Below are 20,518 nucleotides of genomic sequence, written 5' to 3' on the forward strand. Positions count from 1 at the left end.
TTTCTTCATTGTATGGCGTCCATTTCCCTCACAATCCTGTTTATATAGAAAAACCTTTGGCACAAATTAGCAATAATTGATATAAGTAGATTTATTGAGCCCAAAGTAATATGAGACAGATTATAGCCAACGTTTCGGCCGTAAGGTTATCTGCATAAAACATAACGTATGAACAGAACTTATATATGTGTATTAAAGATATACATGCAGAAAAGAAAATAATGTCTCATCTATAGAATAAGGCAAAGAATGATATACAAAATAAGCAGAAAATAATACTGCGAAAACTTGTGAAAGTGTATACAAGATGAAATGATCCATTCCGAGAGCAAAAGACAAAATCATTCATATCACATGCAAAATAATAAAGAAAGGAGAGGTCTCCCTGCATAATAATAGGGGGGAATATGGGTCAGGCGGCCCACCAGATATCGGTAGAGTAAAACGAATCGAAACCGGGAATGTTCTACAGATATAGTGTTAGTGAATCAAGGACTAAAAGATGAAACATGCAGGAGTACCAAGAAGCCGTAGACGTTCCCTTACATGTGTGCTGGGTCTGGCGTGCGGTCACAAGGCGGAATGTGTGTAGGGGTAAGATCCCCCCGGTATATATAGGGGAAGAGTGAGTAATTCACAAGGGACAGCTGTGTGCAGCCGTCCTGCCGCTGTATAGCTGCACAGCCGCAAAATTAGCTGTCGGCCCAGAAAAGCCGAAGAATGCCGAGACTATGGACAGAGGCGTCTGTGACCCGCGCAGGAAAAAAGACAGAAGTGCGCTGTGACCCGCACGGGAAAAAAGACAGAAGTGCGCTGTGACCCGCGCAGGAAAAAAGACAGAAGTGCGCTGTGACCCGCGCGGGAAAAAGACAGAAGTGCGCTGTGACCCGCGCGGGAAAAAGACAAGTGCGCTGTGACCCGCGCAGGAAAAAAGACAGAAGTGCGCTGTGACCCGCACGGGAAAAAAGACAGAAGTGCGCTGTGACCCACGCAGGAAAAAAGACAGAAGTGCGCTGTGACCCGCGCAGGAAAAAGACAGAAGTGCGCTGTGACGCGCGCAGGAAAAAAGACAGAAGTGCGCTGTGACCCGCGCGGGAAAAAAGACAGAAGTGCGCTGTGACCCGCGCGGGAAAAAAGACAGAAGTGCGCTGTGACCCGCGCGGGAAAAAAGACAGAAGTGCGCTGTGACCCGCGTGGGAAAAAAGACAGAAGTGCGCTGTGACCCGCGCGGGAAAAAAGACAGAAGTGCGCTGTGACCCGCGCGGGAAAAAAGACAGAAGTGCGCTGTGACCCGCGCGGGAAAAAAGACAGAAGTGCGCTGTGACCTGCGCGGGAAAAAAGACAGAAGTGCGCTGTGACCCACGCAGGAAAAAAGACAGAAGTGCGCTGTGACCCACGCACGAAAAAAGACAGAAGTGCGCTGTGACCCGCGCAAGAAAAAAGACAGAAGTGCGCTGTGACCCGCACGGGAAAAAAGACAGAAGTGCGCTGTGACGCGCGCAGGAAAAAAGACAGAAGTGCGCTGTGACGCGCGCAGGAAAAAAGACAGAAGTGCGCTGTGACGCGCGCGGGAAAAAAGACAGAAGTGCGCTGTGACGCGCGCGGGAAAAAAGACAGAAGTGCGCTGTGACCCGCGTGGGAAAAAAGACAGAAGTGCGCTGTGACCCGCGTGGGAAAAAAGACAGAAGTGCGCTGTGACCCGCGCGGGAAAAAAGACAGAAGTGCGCTGTGACCCGCGCGGGAAAAAAGACAGAAGTGCGCTGTGACCTTCGCGGGAAAAAAGACAGAAGTGCGCTGTGACCTTCGCGGGAAAAAAGACAGAAGTGCGCTGTGACCCGCGCGGGAAAAAAGACAGAAGTGCGCTGTGACCTTCGCGGGAAAAAAGACAGAAGTGCGCTGTGACCTTCGCGGGAAAAAAGACAGAAGTGCGCTGTGACCCGCGCGGGAAAAAAGACAGAAGTGCGCTGTGACCCGCGCGGGAAAAAAGACAGAAGTGCGCTGTGACCTTCGCGGGAAAAAAGACAGAAGTGCGCTGTGACCTTCGCGGGAAAAAAGACAGAAGTGCGCTGTGACCCGCGCGGGAAAAAAGACAGAAGTGCGCTGTGACCTTCGCGGGAAAAAAGACAGAAGTGCGCTGTGACCCGCGCGGGAAAAAAGACAGAAGTGCGCTGTGACCCGCGTGGGAAAAAAGAAGTGCGCTGTGACCTTCGCGGGAAAAAAGACAGAAGTGCGCTGTGACCCGCGCGGGAAAAAAGACAGAAGTGCGCTGTGACCTTCGCGGGAAAAAAGACAGAAGTGCGCTGTGACCTTCGCGGGAAAAAAGACAGAAGTGCGCTGTGACCCGCGCGGGAAAAAAGACAGAAGTGCGCTGTGACCTTCGCGGGAAAAAAGACAGAAGTGTGCTGTGACCCGCGCGGGAAAAAAGACAGAAGTGCGCTGTGACCTTCGCGGGAAAAAAGACAGAAGTGTGCTGTGACCCGCGCGGGAAAAAAGACAGAAGTGCGCATGCGTGGATCTGCTCCGGGCGCTAGCACGCCATAATTCATAAAGGAAACCTGCTGTAATGTGCCAGTGATGAACACATTCAGGAGGCAGAAGTCATATATATTATCGTGTAGGAAACGTAGTATTGGAGAATAGATGATAATAAAGAAGGGAAATGAATAAAACAGCGCTGGGTAAGATGAATACAAATTGAAAGGGGGGAAAAAGGAGGAAAAAGGGGGAATAAGCCAATGTGAAGGGACTAAGAAAAAAAGAGGGAGAAAGAGGGGAAAGAAGAGAAGAAAGAGGGGAAGATGGGGGGAAAAAAGGGGAGAAGAAAAGAAAAAAATAGGGGTAAAGGAAGGGGGGAAGGAGGGAGAGGTCAAAGGGGAAAGGAGAACAAGGGAAGAAAAGAAGGAGAGGATACCTGATGAAGCGCTAGCTGACGTAAAAGACAAAAGGGGAGACATACCACAAGAAAGGACTATAAAGCCGGCATTAATAGGAAACCTCGTATTCTCTATTTAGTCCATGGGGTTGAAGAGTTTGTAGACAGTAAATCCAGAAGGCCTCTCTCTCCTTTAATTTGAGAACTCGGTTGCCATCCCTTCTGACCAAAGGGATCGATTCAAGAACTTGAAAGTGTACTTGGACTATGTTATGGCCTGCGGTAATAAAATGTGCTGGAATTGGCAACATAGTTTTTTTTAACCTAATGGTGGACTTATGCTCACAGTCCTGCGTTTTACCATCACAGACCCGGCTCCACCATACAGGACGACCTGGAGGAACTCCGGGACAAGCTGCAGATCTCTCACATTGATGAAATCATCCTTCACCTTAGGTGAGTACTACCATCCCCAGCATTGCCTCATCATCCCCAGCATTCCCTCATCATCCCCAGCATTCCCTCATCATCCCCAGCATTGCCTCATCATCCTCAGCATTGCCTCATCATCCCCAGCATTCCCTCATCATCCCCAGCATTGCCTCATCATCCCCAGCATTCCCTCATCATCCTCAGCATTGCCTCATCATCCTCAGCATTGCCTCATCATCCCCAGCATTGCCTCATCATCCTCAGCATTGCCTCATCATCCCCAGCATTGCCTCATCATCCCCAGCATTGCCTCATCATCCCCAGCATTGCCTCATCATCCCCAGCATTGCCTCATCATCCCCAGCATTGCCTCATCATCCTCAGCATTGCCTCATCATCCCCGGCATTGCCTCATCATCCCCGGCATTGCCTCATCATCCCCGGCATTGCCTCATCATCCCCAGCATTGCCTCATCATCCTCAGCATTGCCTCATCATCCTCAGCATTGCCTCATCATCCTCAGCATTGCCTCATCATCCCCAGCATTGCCTCATCATCCCCAGCATTGCCTCATCATCCCCAGCATTGCCTCATCATCCCCAGCATTGCCTCATCATCCTCAGCATTGCCTCATCATCCCCAGCATTGCCTCATCATCCCCAGCATTGCCTCATCATCCCCAGCATTGCCTCATCATCCTCAGCATTGCCTCATCATCCTCAGCATTGCCTCATCATCCTCAGCATTGCCTCATCATCCTCAGCATTGCCTCATCATCCCCAGCATTGCCTCATCATCCCCGGCATTGCCTCATCATCCCCGGCATTGCCTCATCATCCCCAGCATTGCCTCATCATCCCCAGCATTGCCTCATCATCCCCAGCATTGCCTCATCATCCCCAGCATTCCCTCATCATCCTCAGCATTGCCTCATCATCCCCAGCATTCCCTCATCATCCTCAGCATTGCCTCATCATCCCCAGCATTGCCTCATCATCCCCGGCATTGCCTCATCATCCTCAGCATTGCCTCATCATCCCCGGCATTCCCTCATCATCCTCAGCATTGCCTCATCATCCTCAGCATTGCCTCATCATCCTCAGCATTCCCTCATCATCCTCAGCATTGCCTCATCATCCCCGGCATTCCCTCATCATCCTCAGCATTGCCTCATCATCCTCAGCATTCCCTCATCATCCCCAGCATTGCCTCATCATCCCCGGCATTGCCTCATCATCCTCAGCATTGCCTCATCATCCCCGGCATTCCCTCATCATCCTCAGCATTGCCTCATCATCCTCAGCATTGCCTCATCATCCCCAGCATTGCCTCATCATCCCCAGCATTGCCTCATCATCCTCAGCATTGCCTCATCATCCTCAGCATTGCCTCATCATCCCCAGCATTCCCTCATCATCCTCAGCATTGCCTCATCATCCCCAGCATTCCCTCATCATCCCCAGCATTGCCTCATCATCCCCAGCATTCCCTCATCATCCTCAGCATTGCCTCATCATCCCCAGCATTCCCTCATCATCCCCAGCATTGCCTCATCATCCCCAGCATTCCCTCATCATCCTCAGCATTCCCTCATCATCCCCAGCATTGCCTCATCATCCCCAGCATTGCCTCATCATCCCCAGCATTGCCTCATCATCCCCAGCATTCCCTCATCATCCTCAGCATTGCCTCATCATCCTCAGCATTGCCTCATCATCCTCAGCATTCCCTCATCATCCTCAGCATTGCCTCATCATCCCCAGCATTGCCTCATCATCCCCAGCATTGCCTCATCATCCCCAGCATTGCCTCATCATCCTCAGCATTGCCTCATCATCCCCGGCATTGCCTCATCATCCCCAGCATTGCCTCATCATCCCCAGCATTGCCTCATCATCCCCAGCATTGCCTCATCATCCTCAGCATTGCCTCATCATCCTCAGCATTGCCTCATCATCCCCAGCATTCCCTCATCATCCTCAGCATTGCCTCATCATCCCCAGCATTCCCTCATCATCCCCAGCATTGCCTCATCATCCCCAGCATTCCCTCATCATCCTCAGCATTGCCTCATCATCCCCAGCATTCCCTCATCATCCCCAGCATTGCCTCATCATCCCCAGCATTCCCTCATCATCCTCAGCATTCCCTCATCATCCCCAGCATTGCCTCATCATCCCCAGCATTGCCTCATCATCCCCAGCATTCCCTCATCATCCTCAGCATTGCCTCATCATCCTCAGCATTGCCTCATCATCCCCGGCATTGCCTCATCATCCCCAGCATTGCCTCATCATCCTCAGCATTGCCTCATCATCCCCAGCATTGCCTCATCATCCTCAGCATTGCCTCATCATCCCCAGCATTGCCTCATCATCCTCAGCATTGCCTCATCATCCTCAGCATTGCCTCATCATCCCCAGCGAACAGTGGTTATAGTAGATACAGACGGCTGGTCTTCATCCGTGAACATCACTGGTAATAATATTATTTATATCTGATATCAAGCATCGGAAACTGCAATATATATATTCACTGTACACTGAGGGTATATATGTGTGTGTGTATACAGTACAGACCTATAGTTTGGACACACCTTCTCATTTAAAGATTTTTCTGTATTTTCTTGACTATGAAAATTGTACATTCACACTGAAGGCATCAAAACTATGAATTACCACATGTGGAATTATATACTTAACAAAAAAGTGTGAAACAACTGAAAATATGTCTTATATTCTAGGGTCTTCACAGTAGCCACCTTTTGCTTTGATGACTGCTTTGCACACTCTTGGCATTCTCTTGATGACCTTCAAGAGGTAGTCACCGGAAATGGTCTTCCAACTATCTTGAAGGAGTTCCCAGAGATGCTTAGCACTTGTTGGCCCTTTTGCCTTCACTCTGCGGTCCAGCTCACCCCAAACCATCTCGATTGGGTTCAGGTCTGGTGACTGTGGAGGCCAGGTCATCTGGCGTAGCCCCCCATCACTCTCCTTCTTGGTCAGATAGCCCTTACACAGCCTGGAGGTGTGTTTGGGGTCATTGTCCTGTTGAAAAATAAATGATGGTCCAACTAAATGCAAACCGGATGGAATAGCATGCCGCTCAAAATGCTGTGGTAGTCATGCTGGTTCAGTATGCCTTCAATTTTGAATAAATCCCCAACAGTGTCACCAGCAAAGCCCCCCACACCATCACACCTCCTCCTCCATGCTTCACGGTGGGAACCAGGCATGTAGAGTCCATCCGTTCACCTTTTCTGCGTCGCACAAAGACACGGTGGTTGGAACCAAAGATCTCAAATTTGGACTCCTCAGACCAAAGCACAGATTTCCACTGGTCTAATGTCCATTCCTTGTGCTCTTTAGCCCAAACAAGTCTCTTCTGCTTGTTGCCTGTCCTTAGCAGTGGTTTCCTAGCAGCTATTTTACCATGAAGGCCTGCTGCACAAAGTCTCCTCTTAACAGTTGTTGTAGAGATGTGTCTGCTGCTAGAACTCTGTGTGGCATTGACCTGGTCTCTAATCTGAGCTGCTGTTAACCTGCGATTTCTGAGGCTGGTGACTCGGATAAACTTATCCTCAGAAGCAGAGGTGACTCTTGGTCTTCCTTTCCTGGGGCGATCCTCATGTGAGACAGTTTCTTTGTAGCGCTTGATGTTTTTGCAACTGCACTTGGGGACACTTTCAAAGTTTTCCCAATTTTTCGGACTGACTGACCTTCATTTCTTAAAGTAATGATGGCCACTCGTTTTTCTTTACTTAGCTGCTTTTTTCCTGCCATAATACAAATTCTAACAGTCTATTCAGTAGGACTATCAGCTGTGTATCCACCAGACTTCTGCACAACACAACTGATGGTCCCAACCCCATTTATAAGGCAAGAAATCCCACTTATTAAACCTGACAGGGCACACCTGTGAAGTGAAGACCATTTCCGGTGACTACCTCTTGAAGCTCATCAAGAGAATGCCAAGAGTGTGCAAAGCAGTCATCAAAGCAGAAGGTGGCTACTGTGAAGACCCTAGAATATAAGACATATTTTCAGTTGTTTCACACTTTTTTGTTAAGTATATAATTCCACATGTGGTAATTCATAGCTTTGATGCCTTCAGTGTGAATGTACAATTTTCATAGTCATGAAAAGACAGAAAAATCTTTAAATGAGAAGGTGTGTCCAAACTTTTTGTCTGTACTATATATACAGGGTGGTCCAAAAGTAGATGGACAGAAAGTGTAATGAGGTTATGAAGGGGGAGATTTATTAAACACTACATTGCAGCCGCCGGTCTGGATCCTCCTCCAATAAACCATGAATTAGAGGTGGACTAGAAGCTTTCACCCAATAGTTTTCAGGATTCGCATGATAGAAGCTCGTGAAATTCCCAATTCCAAAGACGCTTTTCTGGTGGACTTTTTTGGACTCTGTACAGAAGATAATAAACAATTTGTTGCTGAAACATTTGTACAGACTGTTTTGGGTCGAGCAGTTTTTGGAGCATTAAGGATTGAGCCAGGGGCATTGACTTTGTCATGAATGCGGTAAATGGTTTGTCTCTTTGGGGCTCGAGTACCAAATGTTTCAGCCCAATTTGCTCTAACGGTTTCAGCATTTTGAGATTTCCAATACTCTGTTAAAATCCATTTTCTTTGATCTGTATTTAAATTATATAAATATACACAGTTGCGCTCAAAAGTTTACATACCCCGGCAGAATTTTTCCTTTCTTGGCCTTGTTTCAGAGAATATGAATGATAACGAAAAAACCTTTTTCTCCATTCATGGTTATTGGTTGGATGAAGCCATTTATTGTCAAACTACTGTGTTTTCTCTTTTTAAATCTTAATGACAACCAAAAACATCCAAATGACCCTGATCAAAAGTTCACATACCCTGGTGATTTTGGCCTGATAACATGCACAGAATGTGACACAAATGGGTCTGAATGGCTACAAAAGGTAACATCCTCACCTGTGACCTGTTTGCGTGTAATCAGTGTGTGTGTATAAAAGCTGAGTGAGTTTCTGGGATCCAAACAGACTCTTGCATCTCTCATCCAGCCACTGACGTTTCTGGATTGTGAGTAATGGGGAAAGCAAAATAATTGTCAACAGATCTACGGGAAAAGGTAGTTGAACTGTATAACACAGGAAAGGGATACAAAAAGATATCCAAGGAATTGATAATGCCAGTCAGCAGCGTTCAAACTGTGATTAACAAATGGAAAATCAGGGGCTCTGTAAAAACCAAACCACGGTTAGGTAGACCAACAAAAATTTCGGCCACAACAGCCAGGAAAATTGTTCGGGATGCAAAAAAAACCAACAAATAACATAAAGCTGAAATTCAGGACTCTCCGAAAACTAGCGGTGTGGCTGTTTCAAGATGCACAATAAGGAGGCACTTGAAGAAAAATGGTCTGCATGGTCGAGTCGCCAGAAGAAAAGCATTACTGGGCAAATGCCACAAAATATCTCCCCTCCAATACGCCAAACAGCACAGATACAAGCCTCAAAACTTATTAAGAACTGGGGTACGTGAACTTTTGATCAGGGTCATTTGGATGTTTGACAATAAATGGCTTCACCCAACCAATAACCAAGAGTGGAGAATTTTTTTTTTATTATTATCATTCATATTCTTTGAAACAAGGCCAAGAAAGGAAAAATTCTGCCAGGGTATGTAAACTTTTGAGCATAACTGTGTGTGTATATAATATATATGTATATACTGTACACTGAGGGTGTGTGTGTGTGTGTGTGTGTATATATATATAAAATATATATATATATATATATATATATATATATATATATATATATATATATATATATATATATATATATAAAATATAATATATATTGCACATTGCTGTGTAGGATTTATCCACGTTTCACTGGAGTTCTTCCCCTCATTACTCTGAGCCATTTCCGTCACATCAGGTTTAGTAATTATCTTTTGTTAATCCTTTTATACTATGTAATTCTATAGACCGTATTGTTTTGTTGCCTTTTTGCATCATCTTTGTATATTTTTATAAGCACTGCCTATCGTTCAGGATTAAATATATACAATGTAACTGTTCTGTTCCTCTTGCTCTGTAAGGGTATGTGCACACATGTTGTGTTTTGCTGCATATTTGCAGTAGATTTTATGTGCATTTTCAGCTGTATCTGGCCGTACCAGCAAAGTGTATGAGAAACCAGAATTCACTGTTCCCACATGTTGCTTTTTTGTTTGGTGCGTATTATGTGCCTATTTTGTCGCGTATTTTCACCCATAGGAAGTAATGGGTGGTCAAAAATAGTCAGCAAATACGTGTGTTTTTGACGCAGCTAATCTCCTGCAAGAGAAAAGTTCTCAGCAGATTTGATGCAGAAAAAATACAACGTGTGTGCAGGGCAAACCGCAGCTCTGAAGCCACACGCTGCCTGTGACGGGCGTCCGCAGCTCTGAAGCCACACGCTGCCTGTGACGGGCGTCCGCAGCTCTGAAGCCACACGCTGCCTGTGACGGGTGTCCGCAGCTCTGAAGCCACACGCTGCCTGTGACGGGCGTCTGCAGCTCTGAAGCCACACGCTGCCTGTGACGGGCGTCCGCAGCTCTGAAGCCACACGCTGCCTGTGACGGGCGTCCGCAGCTCTGAAGCCACACGTTGCCTGTGACGGGCGTCCGCAGCTCTGAAGCCACACGCTGCCTGTGCCTGGTGTCCGCAGCTCTGAAGCCACACGTTGCCTGTGCCGGGTGTCCGCAGCTCTGAAGCCACGCGCTGCCTGTGACGGGCGTCCGCAGCTCTGAAGCCACACGCTGCCTGTGACGGGCGTCCGCAGCTCTGAAGCCACACGTTGCCTGTGACGGGCGTCCGCAGCTCTGAAGCCACACGCTGCCTGTGCCTGGTGTCCGCAGCTTTGAAGCCACACGCTGCCTGTGACGGGCGTCCGCAGCTCTGAAGCCACACGCTGCCTGTGACGGGCGTCCGCAGCTCTGAAGCCACACGCTGCCTGCGACGGGCGTCCGCAGCTCTGAAGCCACGCGCTGCCTGTGACGGGCGTCCGCAGCTCTGAGGCCACACGCTGCCTGTGACGGGCGTCTGCAGCTCTGAAGCCACACGCTGCCTGTGACGGGCGTCCGCAGCTCTGAGGCCACACGCTGCCTGTGACGGGCGTCCGCAGCTCTGAAGCCACACGCTGCCTGTGACGGGCGTCTGCAGCTCTGAAGCCACGCGCTGCCTGTGACGGGCGTCCGCAGCTCTGAGGCCACACGCTGCCTGTGACGGGCGTCTGCAGCTCTGAAGCCACGCGCTGCCTGTGCCTGGTGTCCGCAGCTCTGAAGCCACGTGCTGCCTGTGACGGGCGTCTGCAGCTCTGAAGCCACGCGCTGCCTGTGACGGGCGTCCGCAGCTCTGAAGCCACGCGCTGCCTGTGACGGGAGTCCGCAGCTCTGAAGCCACACGCTGCCTGCGACGGGCGTCCGCAGCTCTGAAGCCACGCGCTGCCTGTGACGGGAGTCCGCAGCTCTGAAGCCACACGCTGCCTGTGACGGGCGTCCGCAGCTCTGAGGCCACACGCTGCCTGTGACGGGCGTCCGCAGCTCTGAAGCCACACGCTGCCTGTGACGGGCGTCCGCAGCTCTGAGGCCACACGCTGCCTGTGACGGGCGTCCGCAGCTCTGAAGCCACACGCTGCCTGTGACGGGCGTCCGCAGCTCTGAGGCCACACGCTGCCTGTGACGGGCGTCCGCAGCTCTGAAGCCACGCGCTGCCTGTGACGGGCGTCCGCAGCTCTGAAGCCACGCGCTGCCTGTGACGGGCGTCCGCAGCTCTGAAGCCACGCGCTGCCTGTGACGGGAGTCCGCAGCTCTGAAGCCACACGCTGCCTGTGACGGGCGTCCGCAGCTCTGAAGCCACACGCTGCCTGTGACGGGCGTCCGCAGCTCTGAAGCCACGCGCTGCCTGTGACGGGCGTCTGCAGCTCTGAAGCCACACGCTGCCTGTGACGGGCGTCCGCAGCTCTGAAGCCACACGCTGCCTGTGACGGGCGTCTGCAGCTCTGAGGCCACACGCTGCCTGTGACGGGCGTCCGCAGCTCTGAAGCCACACGCTGCCTGCGACGGGCGTCCGCAGCTCTGAAGCCACACGCTGCCTGTGACGGGCGTCTGCAGCTCTGAAGCCACGCGCTGCCTGTGACGGGCGTCCGCAGCTCTGAAGCCACGCGCTGCCTGTGACGGGCGTCCGCAGCTCTGAAGCCACGCGCTGCCTGTGACGGGCGTCCGCAGCTCTGAAGCCACGCGCTGCCTGTGACGGGCGTCCGCAGCTCTGAAGCCACACGCTGCCTGTGACGGGCGTCCGCAGCTCTGAAGCCACACGCTGCCTGTGACGGGCGTCCGCAGCTCTGAAGCCACACGCTGCCTGTGACGGGCGTCCGCAGCTCTGAGGCCACACGCTGCCTGTGACGGGCGTCCGCAGCTCTGAAGCCACGCGCTGCCTGTGACGGGCGTCCGCAGCTCTGAGGCCACACGCTGCCTGTGACGGGCGTCCGCAGCTCTGAAGCCACACGCTGCCTGTGACGGGCGTCCGCAGCTCTGAGGCCACACGCTGCCTGTGACGGGCGTCCGCAGCTCTGAAGCCACACGCTGCCTGTGACGGGCGTCCGCAGCTCTGAAGCCACGCGCTGCCTGTGACGGGCGTCCGCAGCTCTGAAGCCACGCGCTGCCTGTGACGGGAGTCCGCAGCTCTGAAGCCACACGCTGCCTGTGACGGGCGTCCGCAGCTCTGAAGCCACACGCTGCCTGTGACGGGCGTCCGCAGCTCTGAAGCCACGCGCTGCCTGTGACGGGCGTCTGCAGCTCTGAAGCCACACGCTGCCTGTGACGGGCGTCCGCAGCTCTGAAGCCACACGCTGCCTGTGACGGGCGTCTGCAGCTCTGAGGCCACACGCTGCCTGTGACGGGCGTCCGCAGCTCTGAAGCCACACGCTGCCTGCGATGGGCGTCCGCAGCTCTGAAGCCACACGCTGCCTGTGACGGGCGTCTGCAGCTCTGAAGCCACACGCTGCCTGTGACGGGCGTCTGCAGCTCTGAAGCCACACGCTGCCTGTGACGGGCGTCTGCAGCTCTGAAGCCACACGCTGCCTGTGACGGGCGTCCGCAGCTCTGAAGCCACACGCTGCCTGTGACGGGCGTCTGCAGCTCTGAGGCCACACGCTGCCTGTGACGGGCGTCCGCAGCTCTGAAGCCACACGCTGCCTGTGACGGGCGTCCGCAGCTCTGAAGCCACGCGCTGCCTGTGACGGGCGTCCGCAGCTCTGAAGCCACGCGCTGCCTGTGACGGGCGTCCGCAGCTCTGAAGCCACGCGCTGCCTGTGACGGGCGTCTGCAGCTCTGAAGCCACACGCTGCCTGTGACGGGCGTCCGCAGCTCTGAAGCCACGCGCTGCCTGTGACGGGCGTCCGCAGCTCTGAAGCCACGCGCTGCCTGTGACGGGCGTCTGCAGCTCTGAAGCCACACGCTGCCTGTGACGGGCGTCCGCAGCTCTGAAGCCACACGCTGCCTGTGACGGGCGTCCGCAGCTCTGAAGCCACACGCTGCCTGTGACGGGCGTCCGCAGCTCTGAAGCCACACGCTGCCTGTGACGGGCGTCCGATCGGCCTGTATGAATGATGGGTGGTGGCAGCGAGTGGTTCTTTTGTTATTGTGGATTGGCAGTGACTGTATCGGGGTATGTATACGGTATGTATTCCATGCGTTGGAGCTGGAGGTGTATATACCAAATATGCCAATAACCGGCCTAGTAGTGGAAGCTGCGACCTCGTCCATCACTCGTCAGTCAATTGCGTAATTCTCCTGATGATTGGAGGAGCCGGCGTTGCGTCTCTTTGACTGAATGGTAACGGGGGCTTCTGCTTGACCTCCCCACGACTGTGTATCCCTGACGAGCCATGTTTTCAATATGGATATATTTTTATTGATACACTGCAATTTAGCTTCTTTTTGAGGGGTTATTATAGTGAGGGGCCCCCTGGTTCTTATAGACGTTATGATACTGAAGGACCCCCGTTATCAGCTCCGGTCTCTATTATCGCCATTCTCATCTGGACACATTAATCCTCGTTTCCACCGCGCTGTTCTGGCTGCTGCCGGACGGTCATTGTTTGCTGTTTGTTTTGGAAAGTGCTGATTGTGGAGAATGTGGCTGAGCCCGCGGGAGTCGCCGCCGCCGCATCTGTTTCTGCTGAAGCCGCTGCTTTCTTGGCTTTGTCCGGATGAGCAGAGGAGCCAAACGCCTGTGACGTAAAGGAAACCCCACGCTCCGACTGTCCAAGAATATGTGGGCCGCGCGGGGACTGATGAGCCACGAGCGTCTCCATATGTATGTATACACTGTATATATGCAGGGGGAGTATATATGTGTATACACTGTATATATGCAGGGGGAGTATATATGTGTATACGCTGTATATATGCAGGGGGAGTATATATGTGTATACACTGTATATATGCAGGGGGAGTATATATGTGTATACGCTGTATATATGCAGGGGGAGTATATATGTGTATACGCTGTATATATGCCGGGGGAGTATATATATGTATACACTGTATATATGCAGGGGGAGTATATATGCTGTATACGCTGTATATATGCAGGGGGAGTATATATATGTATACACTGTATATATGCAGGGGGAGTATATATGTGTATACGCTGTATATATGCAGGGGGAGTATATATATGTATACACTGTATATATGCAGGGGGAGTATATATGTGTATACACTGTATATATGCCGGGGGAGTATATATGTATACACTGTATATATGCAGGGGGAGTATATATGTGTATACACTGTATATATGCAGGGGGAGTATATATGTGTACATGCTGTATATATGTAGGGGGAGTATATATGTGTACACACTGTATATATGCAGGGGGAGTATATATGTGTATACGCTGTATATATGCCTGGGGAGTATATATGTGTATACGCTGTATATATGCAGGGGGAGTATATATGTACACACTGTATATATGCAGGGGGAGTATATATGTGTATACGCTGTATATATGCCGGGGGAGTATATATGTACACACTGTATATATGCCGGGGGAGTATATAGGTGTATACGCTGTATATATGCAGGGGGAGTATATATGTGTATACACTGTATATATGCCGGGGGAGTATATATGTGTATACGCTGTATATATGCAGGGGGAGTATATATATGTATACACTGTATATATGCAGGGGGAGTATATATGTGTATACGCTGTATATATGCAGGGGGAGTATATATGTGTATACACTGTATATATGCAGGGGGAGTATATATGTGTATACGCTGTATATATGCTGGGGGAGTATATATGTGTATACGCTGTATATATGCTGGCGGAGTATATATGTGTATACGCTGTATATATGCTAGGGGAGTATATATGTGTATACACTGTATATATACAGGGGGAGTATATATGTGTATACGCTGTATATATGCAGGGGGAGTATATATGTGTATATGCTGTATATATGCCGGGGGAGTATATATGTATACACTGTATATATGCCGGGGGAGTATATATGTGTATACACTGTATATATGCAGGGGGAGTATATATGTGTATACACTGTATATATGCAGGGGGAGTATATATGTGTATACGCTGTATATATTCTGGGGGAGTATATATGTGTATACACTGTATATATACAGGGGGAGTATATATGTGTATACGCTGTATATATGCAGGGGGAGTATATATGTGTATATGCTGTATATATGCCGGGGGAGTATATATGTATACACTGTATATATGCCGGGGGAGTATATATGTGTATACACTGTATATATGCAGGGGGAGTATATATGTGTATACGCTGTATATATTCTGGGGGAGTATATATGTGTATACACTGTATATATACAGGGGGAGTATATATGTGTATACGCTGTATATATGCAGGGGGAGTATATATGTGTATACGCTGTATATATTCTGGGGGAGTATATATGTGTATACACTGTATATATACAGGGGGAGTATATATGTGTATACGCTGTATATATGCAGGGGGAGTATATATGTGTATACACTGTATATATGCCGGGGGAGTATATATGTGTATACACTGTATATATGCAGGGGGAGTATATATGTGTATATGCTGTATATATGCCGGGGGAGTATATATGTATACACTGTATATATGCCGGGGGAGTATATATATGTATACACTGTATATATGCAGGGGGAGTATATATGTGTATACACTGTATATATGCAGGGGGAATATATATGTGTATACACTGTATATATGCAGGGGGAGTATATATGTGTATACACTGTATATATGCAGGGGGAGTATATATGTATACATTGTATATATGCAGGGGGAGTATATATGTGTATACACTGTATATATGCAGGGGGAGTATATATGTGTATATACTGTATATATGCCGGGGGAGTATATATATGTACACACTGTATATATGCCGGGGGAGTATATATGTGTATACACTGTATATATGCAGGGGGAATATATATGTGTATACACTGTATATATGCAGGGGGAGTATATATGTGTATACACTGTATATATGCAGGGGGAGTATATATGTATACATTGTATATATGCAGGGGGAGTATATATGTGTATACACTGTATATATGCAGGGGGAGTATATATGTGTATACGCTGTATATATGCCAGGGGAGTATATATGTGTATATGCTGTATATATGCAGGGGGAGTATATATGTATATATGCAGGAGGAGTATATATGTGTATATACTGTATATATGCTGGGGGAGTATATATGTGTATACGCTGTATATATGTAGGGGGAGTATATATGTGTATACACTGTATATATGCAGGGGGAGTATATATGTGTATACACTGTATATATGCAGGGGGAGTATATATGTGTATACACTGTATATATGCAGGGGGAGTATATATGTGTATACACTGTATATATGCAGGGGGAGTATATATGTGTATACGCTGTATATATGTAGGGGGAGTATATATGTGTATACGCTGTATATATGCAGGGGGAGTATATATGTGTATACGCTGTATATATGCAGGGGGAGTATATATGTGTATACACTGTATATATGCAGGGGGAGTATATATGTGTATACACTGTATATATGCAGGGGGAGTATATATGTGTATACGCTGTATATATGCAGGGGGAATATATATGTGTATATGCTGTATATATGCAGGGGGAGTATATATGTGTATACACTGTATGTATGCAGGGGGAGTATATATGTGTATACGCTGTATATATGCAGGGGGAGTATATATGTGTATACGCTGTATATATGCAGGGGGAGTATATATGTGTATACGCTGTATATATGCAGGGGGAGTATATATGTGTATACGCTGTATATATGCAGGGGGAGTATATATGTGTATATACTGTATATATGCTGGGGGAGTATATATGTGTATACGCTGTATATATGTAGGGGGAGTATATATGTGTATACACTGTATATATGCAGGGGGAGTATATACAGTCATATGAAAAAGTTTGGGCACCCCTATTAATCTTAAGCTTAATGTTTTATATAAATTGGTGTTTTTGCAGCAGCTCTTTCAGTTTGATCTATGTAATAACTGTTGGACACAGTAATGTTTCTGCCTTGAAATGAGGTTTATTGTAATAACAGAAAATGTGCAATCTGCATTCAAACAAAATTTGACAGGTGCATAAGTATGGGCACCTCACCAGAAAAGTGACATTAATATTTAGTAGATCCTCCTTTTGCCTCTAGTCGCTTCCTGTAGCTTTTAATGAGTTCCTGGATCCTGGATGAAGGTATTTTTGACCATTCCTCTTTACAAAACAATTCCAGTTCAGTTAAGTTTGATGGTCGCCGAGCATGGACAGCCTCTTCAAATGATCCCACAGATGTTCAATGATATTCAGGTCTGGGGACTGGGATGGCCATTCCAGAACATTGTAATTGTTCCTCTGCATGAATGCCTGAGTAGATTTGGAGCTTTGTTTTGGATCATTGTCTTGGTGAAAGATCCATCCCCTGCGTAACTTCAACTTTATCACTGATTCTTGAACACTATTGCCAAGAATCTGCAGATACTGAGTGGAATCCATGCGTCCCTCAACTTTAACAAGATTCCCAGTGCCGGCATTGACCACACAGCCCCAAAGCATGATGGAACCTCCACCAAATTTTACTGTGGGTAGCAAGTGTTTTTCTTGGAATGCTGTGTTTTTTTGCCACCATGCATAACGCCTTTTTGTATGACCAAACAACTCAATCTTGGTTTCATCAGTCCACAGGACCTTCTTCCAAAAAGAAATTGGCTTCTCCAAATGTGCTTTTGCATACCTCAGCCGACTCTGTTTGTGCGTACTTGCAGAAACGGCTTCTTTCGCATCACTCTCCCATACAGCTTCTCCTTGTGCAAAGTGCGTTGTATAATTGACCGATGCACAGTGACACCATCTGCAGCAAGTTGATGCTGCAGCTCTCTGGAGGTGGTCTGAGGATTGTCCTTGACTGATCTCACCATTCTTCTTCTCTGCCTTTCTGATGTTTTTCTTGTCCTGCCACTTCTGGCCTTAACAAGAACTGTCCCTATGTTCTTCCATTTCCTTACTATGTTCCTCACAGTGGAAACTGACAGGTTAAATCTCTGAGACAGCTTTTTGTATCCTTCCCCTGAACAACTATGTTGAATAATCTTTGTTTTCAGATCATTTGACAGTTGTTTTGAGGAGCCCATGAGGCCACTCTTCAGAGGAGATTCAAACAGGAGAACAACTTGCAAGTGGCCACTTTAAGTAGCTTTTCTCATGATTGCATACACCTGGCTATGAAGTTCAAAGCTCAATGAGGTTACAAAACCAAAAAAAGTGCTTTAGTAAGTCAGTAAAAAGTAGGTAGGAGTATTTAAAACAAGAAAATGATAAGGGTGCCCATACTTATGCACCGGTCAAATTTTGTTTGAATGCAGATTGCACATTTTCTGTTAGCACAATAAACCTCATTTCAAGGCAGAAACATTACTGTGTCCAACAGTTATTACATAGATCAAACTGAAAGAGCTGCTGCAAAAACACCAATTTTTATAAAACATTAAGTTTAAGATTAATAGGGGTGCCCAAACTTTTTCATATGACTGTATGTGTATACGCTGTATATATGCAGGGGGAGTATATATGTGTATACACTGTATATATACAGGGGGAGTATATATGAGTATACGCTGTATATATGCAGGGGGAGTATATATGTGTATATGCAGGAGGAGTATATATGTGTATATGCAGGAGGAGTATATATGTGTATACGCTGTATATATACAGGGGGAGTATATATGAGTATACGCTGTATATATGCCGGGGGAGTATATATGTGTATATGCTGTATATATGCAGGGGGAGTATATATGTGTATACACTGTATATATGCAGGGGGAGTATATATGTGTATATACTGTATATATGCAGGGGGAGTATATATGTGTATACACTGTATATATGCAGGGGGAGTATATATGTGTATATACTGTATATATGCCGGGGGAGTATATATGTGTATATGCTGTATATATACAGGGGGAGTATATATGTGTATATGCTGTATATATGCTGGGGGAGTAAATATGTATATACACTGTATATATGCAGGGGGAGTATATATGTGTATACACCGTATATATACAGGGGGAGTATATATGTGTATATGCTGTATATATGCAGGGGGAGTATATATGTGTATATGCTGTATATATGCTGGGGGAGTATATATGTGTATATGCTGTATATATGCTGGGGGAGTAAATATGTATATACACTGTATATATGCAGGGGGAGTATATATGTGTATATGCTGTATATATGCTGGGGGAGTAAATATGTATATACACTGTATATATGCAGGGGGAGTATATATGTGTATATGCTGTATATATGCTGGGGGAGTAAATATGTGTATACACCGTATATATACAGGGGGAGTATATATGTGTATATGCTGTATATATGCAGGGGGAGTATATATGTGTATACACCGTATATATACAGGGGGAGTATATATGTGTATATGCTGTATATATGCAGGGGGAGTATATATGTGTATACACTGTATATATACAGGGGGAGTATATATGTGTATATGCTGTATATATGCAGGGGGAGTATATATGTGTATATGCTGTATATATGCAGGGGGAGTATATATGTGTATACACCGTATATATACAGGGGGAGTATATATGTGTATATGCTGTATATATGCAGGGGGAGTATATATGTGTATACACCGTATATATACAGGGGGAGTATATATGTGTATATGCTGTATATATGCAGGGGGAGTATATATGTGTATATGCTGTATATATGCAGGGGGAGTATATATGTATATATGCAGGGGGAGTATATATGTGTATATACTGTATATATGCTGGGGGAGTATATATGTGTACATGCTGTATATATGCAGGGGGAGTATATATGTGTATATGCTGTATATATGCAGGGGGAGTATATATGTGTATATACTGTATATATGCTGGGGGAGTATATATGTGTACATGCTGTATATATGCAGGGGGAGTATATATGTGTATATGCTGTATATATGCAGGGGGAGTATATATGTGTATATGCTGTATATATGCAGGGGGAGTATATATGTGTATACGCTGTATATATGCAGGGGGAGTATATATGTGTATATGCTGTATATATGCAGGGGGAGTATATATGTGTATACGCTGTATATATGCAGGGGGAGTATATATGTGTATATGCTGTATATATGCAGGGGGAGTATATATGTGTATATGCTGTATATATGCAGGGGGAGTATATATGTGTATATGCTGTATATATGCAGGGGGAGTATATATGTGTATACGCTGTATATATGCAGGGGGAGTATATATGTGTATACGCTGTATATATGCAGGGGGAGTATATATGTGTATACGCTGTATATATACAGGGGGAGTATATGTGTATACACTGTATATATGCAGGGGGAGTATATATGTGTATACGCTGTATATATGCAGGGGGAGTATATATGTGTATATACTGTATATATGCAGGGGGAGTATATATATGTATATGCGGTATATATGCAGGGGGAGTATATATGTGTATATATGCAGGGGGAGTATATATATGTATATGCTGTATATATGCAG

General features: G+C 47.2%; 1 protein-coding gene across 1 annotated transcript in view; it reads left to right on the plus strand.

The window, feature by feature from the left end:
• CCDC24 (coiled-coil domain containing 24) overlaps positions 1–20,518 on the plus strand; it is a 134,147-nt gene that overhangs the window by 81,970 nt on the left and 31,659 nt on the right. The window contains exon 5 of the mRNA XM_073644032.1: positions 3,242–3,328. Coding sequence (XP_073500133.1) covers positions 3,242–3,328 — 87 coding nt within the window. The remainder of the gene's footprint in view (positions 1–3,241; positions 3,329–20,518) is intronic.

The sequence above is a fragment of the Phyllobates terribilis genome, unplaced genomic scaffold (genome assembly GCF_046119375.1).
Source record: "Phyllobates terribilis strain yellow unplaced genomic scaffold, ASM4611937v1 Scaffold_8__6_contigs__length_399053987, whole genome shotgun sequence".
NCBI lineage: Eukaryota > Metazoa > Chordata > Amphibia > Anura > Dendrobatidae > Phyllobates > Phyllobates terribilis.